At 30.3% G+C, this 10,851-nt stretch overlaps 1 protein-coding gene across 1 annotated transcript; it reads left to right on the plus strand.

The window, feature by feature from the left end:
* Positions 1 to 580: 580 nt before the first annotated feature.
* Positions 581 to 10,015, plus strand: Phum_PHUM006440 (SET-binding factor, putative; the record flags this gene model as incomplete). Its single annotated transcript, XM_002422646.1, has 33 exons — positions 581 to 635; positions 782 to 889; positions 1,135 to 1,421; positions 1,504 to 1,723; positions 1,802 to 2,043; positions 2,125 to 2,430; positions 2,480 to 2,490; positions 2,554 to 2,734; positions 2,931 to 3,112; positions 3,403 to 3,718; positions 3,801 to 3,914; positions 4,007 to 4,235; positions 4,311 to 4,479; positions 4,640 to 4,880; positions 4,968 to 5,163; positions 5,240 to 5,376; positions 5,469 to 5,644; positions 5,819 to 5,952; positions 6,064 to 6,268; positions 6,356 to 6,549; positions 6,629 to 6,826; positions 7,010 to 7,167; positions 7,249 to 7,394; positions 7,488 to 7,623; positions 7,727 to 8,147; positions 8,224 to 8,336; positions 8,423 to 8,601; positions 8,686 to 8,833; positions 8,922 to 9,131; positions 9,228 to 9,392; positions 9,478 to 9,667; positions 9,748 to 9,830; positions 9,923 to 10,015. 33 exons carry the CDS (start codon positions 581 to 583, stop codon positions 10,013 to 10,015), a joined length of 5,943 nt encoding a protein of 1,980 aa, XP_002422691.1.
* Positions 10,016 to 10,851: the final 836 nt, after the last annotated feature.

Raw genomic sequence — 10,851 nt, forward strand, 5'->3', positions numbered from 1 at the left:
AAAACAAGACAAGAAAATAATAATTTTTACTGAGCAATAATAATGTTTCATATAAATAAAAAAAAAAAAAATTATTTATTATCAATTTACCTGAAATATAGATCAGATTAAAATAAAAAAAAATTTTTTGAAATTAAATACGATCAATAATTGATTGAAATCTGTTATGAATAATATTTATATTTACATTTGATAATAATTAAAAATTAATAATATTAAAATTTATTTTATAAAAAAACATTGTTTTCAAATTTAGATTTGCTATTGTTCAGAAATTCATTGCTACTGCCACTTTACATAAACCTCAAGTAAATTTATAAATGTCATTACAAAATTAATGCCTTCATGATCATTTTTAAAAATTTTACAGATTATTAGATTTTTTTTATTATACTTTTGCCATGAGTGCATTTGATGATTTTTTTAATAAAAACGTTTTAATTATCCGAAAAATTTAATAAAATTCAATTTGGGCGTGGAAATGAAATTTCCCTGTCTTAGTCAGTTGAAAAATAATGGCTGACAAAATAGAAGGTTGATATTAGAAACTGTAATTTTGTATATCACATAAGAAATTGAAATGTCACGGTTGGCTGATTATTTTGTTATTGTTGGGTACGATCACAGTAAAGAAAGTAAGTACACGAGACAATTACTTAAAATTAAAAATTTTATTTTTAAATAAAACAAATGTCAAAGTCAATGTCTTTTCCTTAGCTAAGCATGCTGGAGTAAACAATACCCTTAAATATAATGAAAATGCAATATTATTATGTTATAGGAAGTGGAGTAAGCAATGGTGTTATATTACAAAGATTTCCAAACACAGACTGGAGTGACACTCCATTCATTGAAGGAATTGAATTGGTTGGTATTTTACAATTTATATGTGTAATTCCAAGTTGTTAACAGATTATTTATGACAATCATTAATATTAACATGTTTTATTCTTTAATTACTTTGATTTGGATTTAAAACTATTTGATTTAAAATTTACATTAATAAATTGAAGTGCTATAAGTAAATCGGTCATAATAATAAAATAATCCATTGTAATTTTTTTTCCCCCCCTTTTAAATTCAATATGTATTGTTTTTTATTTTTAACTTGCTTTTAGTTTTGTCAACCTCAAGGTTGGGCACTGTCTACCGAAAGACAAGAGCCAAAATTTTTTGTGTCAGTTTTAACTGATATTGATGCCAACCGACATTACTGTGCATGCCTTTGTTTTAATGAAACAGTATCTATAACTCCGAGTAAACCTGTTGATGAAGAAGAAGATGCACTTGAAAATGAAAGTGGAGAAAGGCTTGGAAGTTTAGGAAGAACATCCATTTTACCAATTTCACATTACAGCATTATGTATGCTCCTAAATGTTTAGTTTTAGTTTCAAGATTAGATTACATTGATACTTTTAGGGTAATTAGTATTTTATAAATAAACTTAGTAAGTGCCATTAAGATGTAAATTTTACTTCATTTTCAATTAAAATTTGTTGTAGAGTTGCTTAGGCTTGATTTACACAGTATGTATTGAAAATATTAATGTTCCTTTGGAAACTTTAGTGGGAAATATATTAGGATGTATTCAAGTTCCTCCACCAGGAGGACCACAAGTCAGATTTAGTATAGGAGCTGGTGATAGACAAGCATTGCAGCCTCCACTGTCTCCGTCTCTTCCTGTAACTCATACTTCTGTTAATCTGTTGTTTCAACAATTAGGTAATACTTTAAATTACTTATTTAAAACATCATTTTAATTTAATTTTTTTTAAAAGAAGACATTTTTTTTATTGGCAGGTATAAGAAATGTACTAGTTTTATTTTGTGCCATTATGACAGAACATAAAATTTTATTTCATTCAAAAAGTTATACACGTCTGACTGAAGGGAGTAGAGCTCTTACAGCTCTCATGTATCCATTTAAATATACTCATGTATATATTCCGTTATTACCTGCTGCTCTTCTTGAAGTTATATCAACTCCTACTCCATTTATTATGGGAATTCACAGCTCTCTTAAACCTGAAATATCAGATTTGGTATATTTAATAATTTTCCACTATTTTTTTATTCAATTATTGTAATTTCTAGCATTTCAGCATGAATATTTAAACTTTTAGATGGATGTTATTGTGGCGGATTTAGATGGCGGATCTATTCAACTTCCTGACAGGGTTTCTTTACCTTTGTTACCAGAACCCTTTCTTTCGCAAACGCAAGAGAGTTTGTCCCTTGTTCTCCAACCGGAATTAAGCTGGGCGGATCATGCTTTCCCTCCTCTGGCAATGAGGGAAACACAACCAGCACTCTTAGATAAAGAAATACGTGCCGTATTTATGAGAACTTTTGCACAATTATTTCAAGGATATCGCAGTTGTCTGACAATTATTAGAATATATCCAAAACCAGTTATAACATTTCACAAGGTAAAAGATCAAATTATAAAATGATTAAAAAAAAAAAAATTTTTTAAAGTTGTTTTATCAGTAAACACGATTCCCGCATTTATATTCGTTTTTTTTTTTTTAGTCTTTTTTTTTAGGAGAAAGATCGTTAATTGACTGTGAATTTACTACTCGAGTACTTGATTGCATGTTTTTCACTGGTTTTGTTTCTGAAAGAGGACCCCCTTGGCGACCTTGCGATGTTTGGGACGAGCTGTACAATAATATTGGTGAATTACTCAAAATCGAAACGCAAGATCCGAAAAAACTTTTAAATCATATTCAGGTATATTTTATTTAAAAATCGAAATTACATTTTTAATTTTAAAAAAAAAAATTTTTTTATGAATGAGATTTCATTTTTTTGGTCGATTATAAGGATAATTTATTTATATTTTGTTAATTATTTGCGTTATTGAATTCTATAATGAAAGATTTTAAAAATGTAATATTACAACTATAGATTCAATTACACATTCTAGGAATTAGGTCAACAATTATACGTCAACGAAAATCCGAATCATCAGCCGTACGTTCAAAAAATTCTTAAACCTCCAGAAGGAGCTTTTACGAGAATTCATCATCCACCCTTACCTCAATTGGATTATGCAAAAGTTCAAGCGATAATAGATGAAGGAATGATTAAGAACAATTTAAAAGCAAGGTAAATTCAAATTTTAAAAATAATTGTGACATTTAAATTGGGTTCTTTAAATTAGTCCTTATCAATATATTTTAAATGCTTATTATGGTTTATTTAATAATTATTTTTTATTTTAACCGAAAAAAGGAGGGGAAGTGGACCTAATGAATTGGTTCGGTAAGCTAATACATGATAGAAATTTCTTATTAAAAATAAAAAGTTGTTTTCGAATTGATTTTTGACGAGTGTTGTGTATATGGTAAATATATTAATGCACCAAACAAAGCTAAATAAAAAAATATTGTCAACAGGTTATCTTCTTTACGGCCTGCACAACCGAGAATAGTCCCGAACGGTCCGCACATATCTACCATATCCGATAATCGCCCTGGTATTTCCGATTCAGCACGCCGACTCGAAGTTTTAAAGAATTGCATCAACTGCATATTCGAAAACAAAATTTCAGACGCTAGAAAAACATTTCCAGCTGTTGGTAGAGCGCTTAAAAGTAAAGCTGCTAGGTTGGCTTTGTGTTCAGAGCTTTCACAACATGTTGTTGGAAATAAAGCTATGTTAGAGCATCAACAATTTGATTTAGTAGTTCGTTTAATGAATTGTGCTCTTCAGGTTGGCAGCCGAAAATTAAAATCTTTTTTTACGTTCATAAATATTATAAGCTTTAAAAATTCCATTTTTTTTTTTCTTATAGGACGATTCAGCTATGGATGAACACGGAGTGGCAGCTGCTCTATTACCATTATCAACGGCTTTTTGTCGAAAATTATGTACTGGTGTTATTCAATTTGCATATACCTGCATTCAGGTATTTATAATTAAAATCCAATCTTCTGTCTTTCTTGTACTTTATTTTATTTAGAAAGATTATAAAATCACGAGATTTTTTCCTTTTTGTAGGAACATCCTGTTTGGCAAAATCAACAGTTTTGGGAATCAGCTTTTTACCAAGACGTTCAAAGAGACATTAAAGCCCTGTACTTGCCTAGAATGGAAATAAATTCTTTGCCACCAAGTAGCCCGAGAGATTCAAGAGAGTTTCCTTTTAGAAACTACAGTCGTATACAAGAACCCAGCGCCCTAGAAATAGCTGCTGAGCAAATGCGGTTGTGGAACGCATACACTCCAGGTATTGCAAATATAAACATTAAATTTGAACCTAAAGTCAAAAATATAACGTAATAATAAACGTTTTTCGTAATAGAAAAACAGCAAGAGCTTGTTTGCAGCGAAGAGTCAACTTTATACAGTCAAGCTATTCATTACGCGAATAGAATGGTTTATTTGTTGGTACCCTTGGATATAGCAAGCCGAGCACATAAACAAGAATCTAATTTAGACGAAGAACGCACAAGTAATTGCAACACCAATAGGTAATTTGTTTTTTTTTTTTTAAATTTACAAAAAAATTTAGTTTATGAAAAATTTTAAACTGATTTAATTCAGTAAATTCTGCATTTAGTCAATCATTTTAATTGGATGAACTTTTAAAAAATAGTTTAATATAATTATTTATTTAAATCGAAATTTCAGCGTTGCAGAAAGTGATAGTGCAGATGCAGAATCAGGTTTCGAAGAGGCTGATCCCGGGGAAACTGGAGCAGCAGTCATTCGCACGGTATCAAGATTCGTAGATAAAGTTTGTACGGAAGGTGGAGTGAGTTACGAACATGTTAGAGCTCTGCATTTAATGATACCCGGCGTCGTTCACATGCACATCGAAACTTTAGATGCTGTTTATAAAGAATCAAAAAGATTATTACCAATACAAAAAGTACGTTTAAAAATTTTACTAGTTTTAAACTTTTATATCTTTATACCTTAAAATACTCAAAAACTTGAGCAAAATTTTAAATTTCAGCCAAAGATTTTAACTCCAACCATGCTGCCGGGTGAAGATTTAGTAATGGAAGGTTTAAGAGTGTATATGTTGGCTGATGGTAGAGATGAGGTCACCGGGGGTACTTTTGGAGGACCTCCATTATTACCGGCGGAAGGTGCCATTTTTTTAACTAATTATAGGATTATATTTAAAGGAACACCTTGTGACCCTTTTGGTTAGTAAATAAATTCATATTTTTTTTTATTTATTAATAAAATTATTTAAGACTTGTTTATTTTTTTTTTTTAAAGCTTGTGAACAATTAATTGTCCGCGCTTTTCCGGTTACTTCATTGACGAAAGAAAAACGAGTGAACAATGCTCAATATTTACCTCATCTAGAGCAATGGCTTAATGAAGGCCTTCAGTTGAGGTCCTGTACTTTCCAGGTATAAAAAATAATATTTCATTTCAGATAAATTTTATTGATTTAATTTTTTTTTTTATTTAATGTTTTTCGAAACACTTATTAAAATTACAGCTATTGAAATTAGCATTTGACGAAGAAGTTACGCAAGAAAGTATAGAAAGCTTTAGAAAAATGCTTCAAAAAGTTCGCCATCCTCCTGACATTTTTCATTATTTCGCTTTTATCGGTCAGGTTGTGGTATCTCAAACTCCTCTTCATAAAGGAAAAGAAAAAAATGTTACTCTTAAGTAAGTACCCTAAAAAAATTTTTTTTTTTTTTATCTTCGAACACTAATTCAGGTTCAATGTTTTTAAACATTGGATAAAAATAAACCTGAAGACTGTTTGTTATTGTGTAAAGTGAGAATTTAGCTTTATTAATAATTCGATATCATTTCTAAAAACAAAATTTTTTCTTTTAGGGGTTTTGCAAAGAAAACTTTATTGAAAACTGCTAGGAAAGCTGGATTCAAACCGAAAACGTCTTCGAAAAGGCAAAAATACGTTTTTCCAAACTTGAGCAGTCAAAAATATTTAACTTCTCCCGGAAGGATGAGTTTGCCATCGGTCGAATTCGAACAAGATGATTTATCAAGTTTGTAGTTTAATTTTTTTTGGAAATTTTTAATATTTATCTTATAAAAAAATTTTAACTTGTACATTAAAGTTGACGAATTTGAATCGACGGCTTCTGTAAGTATACCACCTCAAGCTACGGATGCTAAAACTTTGGAAAGGTTGTCAGAAAGAAGCTACGTAAGAGATTGGCATCGTTTGGGGTTGACTAACGACGCATCTTTTAATTCAAAAACACAAAAACATGATTTATTTAGAATTACATCCGTAAACGCTGGGTATCTTATGTGTCGAAGGTACAAACTTATGTAAAACCCGTTGGATTTTTTTTTTTTTTTTTTTTTTAGTGAATTATAATTTTAAATCGTTTGTAATACTTTCAGTTATCCCGCTTTACTCGTGGTTCCCGCTGCAATCGAAGATAATTCTCTTCGTCGGATTTGTCAATGTTATAGGCATAATAGATTTCCCGTTGTAACTTGGAGACATCCGCGAACTAAAGCTTTACTCGTTCGAGCTGCCAGGTCTTATGGTAAAAGCGTAATGGGAATGTTAAAAGGCCATCCCACGGCTACAGGTATTTTTTTTTTTAAATTCGGAGTATAAAATGGCGACGGTGACGTAATTACGATTTTAATTAAATTTTTTAAATTCAGTCGCTACGTCTGACACTGCATCGTCTATTGAACAAGAAAAATATCTCATGGAATTGGTAGCTGCAACTCCTCTTTCCGTTGTACGTCAAGGAGGGACTTGGGGAATGTCGGATAGTAACCTGAGTATAGATTCTTTAGTTTTAGCTGCAGACGATCATTTGCAAACGAGCCTAACAACTCCTGAAAGTAATAGAAGAAGTAATCCCTTTAATAAAGCTATGGGAACTTTAGGGTAGGTATAATTTTTTTTTTTTTTTTTTTTTTTCTTTCGGATTACGTAGCAGTAATAAAAAGTATTGCAAAAATTTTTTTTTAGAGTTTTCCCACGATCCAGCGGAGGAAAAGCTCCGAAAAATTTTGGGAGATGGGGCTCTTTGAAAGATCGTCGTCAAAGCAGTTCTCAAGCTTCTTTAGCAAGTGTAAATGCGGGAACGAGGCCTCTTCAAAGATTATCCGGTGATAGTGATTCTGGAACTGATAGCGTGCAAATATTTCAAAGATCTCCTTTATATATATTGGGAGAGAAAACCCAAACGAAGGTTAAATTACAGCAAAAAAAACTAGTTTTATTATTTAAAATATTATTGGCAAAATAAAAAAAAAATTTTTTTTTCTTTTAGGGCGTTAAAACTGAATCAAATTTAAAGACTGATTTTATTCCCTTGGATTATTATGATATTAGGAGTACTAAGGCTGCTTTTAAAAAAATTATGAGAGCTTGCATTCCATCTTCCGTCAGCCCTGAACCGGAGCAAACTTTTTTAAAGTAATTAAAAATTGATAAAAATGTTTTTTCTTTTTATTTTTAAAGTTTAAATAATGTATGAAAATTTTTGTTTACTTTTTTTTGCTATTACAGGTTAGTCGAAAGTTCAGAATGGCTACTACAAATTAAAAGTATAATGCAAATTTCCGGAACCGTCGTCGATTTAATAGACATGCAAGGTTCTTCTGTTTTGCTGTCTTTGGAAGATGGGTGGGATATAACGTCACAGGTACCAAAAAAAACAAAATTATTTATTCGGATAATTTTCTCATTTTAAAAATCGTAAGAAGAAGGTGTAATAATAATTTTTACATAACTTTTCCTAATTTCAGATTTCTTCAGTTGCACAACTTTGTTTGGATCCTTACTATCGAACGATCGACGGATTTAGAGTTCTCATTGAAAAAGAATGGCTGGCTTTTGGATATAGATTTTCTCATCGGTCCAATTTGTCTACGAATTCTCCCGCGAGCGGATTCGCTCCGACTTTCATCCAATTTTTGGATGTCGTGCATCAAATTCAAAAACAATTTCCGTTAGCCTTTGAATTCAATGATTTTTATTTAAGGTTTTTAGCATATCATTCAGTCTCCTGCAGATTTCGGACTTTTCTCTTAGATTGCGAATGCGAAAGGGTCGAATGTGGCATAACGGCTGTGGAAGATAAACGCGGTAGTTTACCTACTCATCATAAAGGGGTAGACACTTGCGGTTCGGATGATGAAAGTATTTATCCGGGAGGTAGACTTGCAGGTATATAATTATTAAAAATACGAATTGTTTTATTATAGCAATAGTTTTTTTATTAAAATTTCGTAATCATTATCAGGAACGAGTCAGGGGCCTAATTTGGGACAATCAATTTTTGATTACATTGAAAAACAACACATGAGATTACCAATATTTTACAATTTTATGTATACACCTGACAACGAAAATTCCGTAAGTTTTTAAAAACATTTAAAAATAAAGGAATTGGAAAAAAAAAAAAAATTTTTATCTAAAATATTTAATTTTTTTAATTTAAGGTTTTGAGACCGTCATCGCATATTCCAAAATTAGAAATTTGGGGTTATTATTTAAACGAAGAATTGGCACATGGACCCCCGTACGATCTCGAAATTGTTCAAATGGATTATCTTCAAGATGATGAAACGGAGCCCAATGAAGTGGGAATGAAATCTTTGAGAAAAACCGTCATTGCTGGGTATTTTTATTTACTTTTATTTATTTCGATTCATCTTAAGGTTAACAATTTTACCGTAGACATTTTCTTATATTTGTCTTTTAGGTACGATACCGTAGAAAAAAATGTACCCGAAGCATTTTCTCAGGTACTGGAAGAAATATACAGGCTGGAAACTGAATTAGGTCATTTACCTCAAAAGTGGAAAGTTCTTTGGGATAAATTAGAAATACCGTCTACCGATTCCCTCGTTGTAAGAATTGTGTAAAATCTTGAGCATTTGAAAAAAAAAAAAAAAATGGTGACATTATCTTAACGTTTACTTAACAAAAAATTTACAGAGACACTCTTCCTTTAATACTCAATTGGTACGATATCACGGACGTTTATTGCACAAAAGGTCTACCCTCGAAATACTTTTGAGAGGAAAAATCGAAGGAGCAACGGAAATGTCTTATGCTTATTCGCATCCTCATAGATTTGAAAAATATAATTATACTACACCCACTTCGTGCGATGCTTGTCCAAATGTTTTTTGGGGTCCTTTTAAGGTACGTTGTTAAATTCAAAATTTTAAGGTTTTTTTTTTTTTTTTTTATTCGTGTGTGATTTTAAAAAAAATCTTAAATGCATGTGCACTTTTGCAGACTGGAGTGAGATGCGTAGATTGCGGATATAGTTGCCACGAAAAATGTGCGGAAAACGTACCCAAAAATTGTACAAAATATAAGGCCATAGAGGGCAATCAAACTCAAACATTAACAAGAAGCGGTCACACAAATTCAGTTAATTCTAATGTAACGACTCTTCAGGTATCGATATAAGTTCAACATTCAAAAAAAAAAAAAAACATTTTAAGGTTGTGTGCGTGATTTTAAGAGTAAAAATGTATTTCAGGCATCCAGTCATCAATATTACGAACAATTTAGTTCCAACGTGGCGGAAAATAGAACTCACGAGGGGTATTTGTATAAAAGGGGAGCTCTTTTGAAAGGATGGAAACAAAGATGGTTTGTTTTGGATTCTATAAAGCATCAATTGAGATATTATGATGCAGTCGAAGATTCACACTGTAAAGGATACATTGGTAATTAATTAAATAATTAAATGGTATCGGGAGCATTATTGAGACATTAATGTATTGATTTTTTTTTTTCGTCTGCTCAGATTTAGGTGAAGTAGTATCCGTCATATCAGCCACTCCAGGTCCAGGTACTCCGAAAAAAGCAGATGAAAAAGCTTTCTTTGATGTAAGCTAATTTAATTTGTGTTAAACAAACAAATTTCCCCCCCCCCCATATTGATTACTTACCATTTTATTTTATTTTTTTTTTTTTTGTAGTTGAGGACTTGTAGGCGAACTTATAATTTTTGTGCAAACGATGCTTCTACCGCTCAAGAATGGATTGATAAAATACAAGCCTGTCTTCAGTAAAAATGTTTGAAGGGGGGGGGGGAAACGCCTCTTGTATATATATATATTTCGATAAAAGTATAATTTTATTTATTGTATATTATGTTAAAAATGAAACGATTGTTTTAGCTATACCGCTGTTAAAATTTTTAAATACTGATTATTATGGCAAAAATTTATTAAAAAATTTGTTTTATATATATATATATATATGCAAAATAATTGTAATGATTTTGCATTTAACTAATTCTTATTTACTGAATATATAATTTTTTAATAAAACGTTTAAAATTATTAATTTTTTTTTGTAAATTTTAAATGTACATTTTGTACGAATCCCAAAAACAAGTTTTGTCCTGATTCAAAGCCAATTGATAGTAAATATCACAATTGATTTGTTAACAAGTAATAAAAATTACAAAATTAGCCTAATTAAAGTTATTAAGAATTCATAGTAATTTAATAAATAACTAGACATCACAATAAAATTTGGCAACATTGATATATTCATTTTAAAATAAGGAAAAAATTAATGAAATCAACAAGTTTGTAGTTTTAAGGTTATTTCAATTTTTTTTTTTTTTTTTTAGTTTAGTGATTGCCTTTGTTAAGTTTTATGGTTTTACAGTAAAATATAAAAAATAAATCAAAGGGGTAGTATTTAAAATTATTTATTTTTATCTCACTATAATATAATTCAAAACAAGTACATAATCAAATTTAACAAATTGTCAATTAAGGTAAAATTTTCCTTCAGCAACAATTATGTATAAAAAAAGTTTAATCCAGTTAAAAATTTTTTAAGATTTTCAAGCCTATTTTACACATTTTTTTAATTTTCAAAACACAAAAACATT

The sequence above is a fragment of the Pediculus humanus genome, genomic scaffold, assembly GCF_000006295.1.
Source record: "Pediculus humanus corporis 1103172107368 genomic scaffold, whole genome shotgun sequence".
Taxonomy (NCBI): domain Eukaryota; kingdom Metazoa; phylum Arthropoda; class Insecta; order Psocodea; family Pediculidae; genus Pediculus; species Pediculus humanus.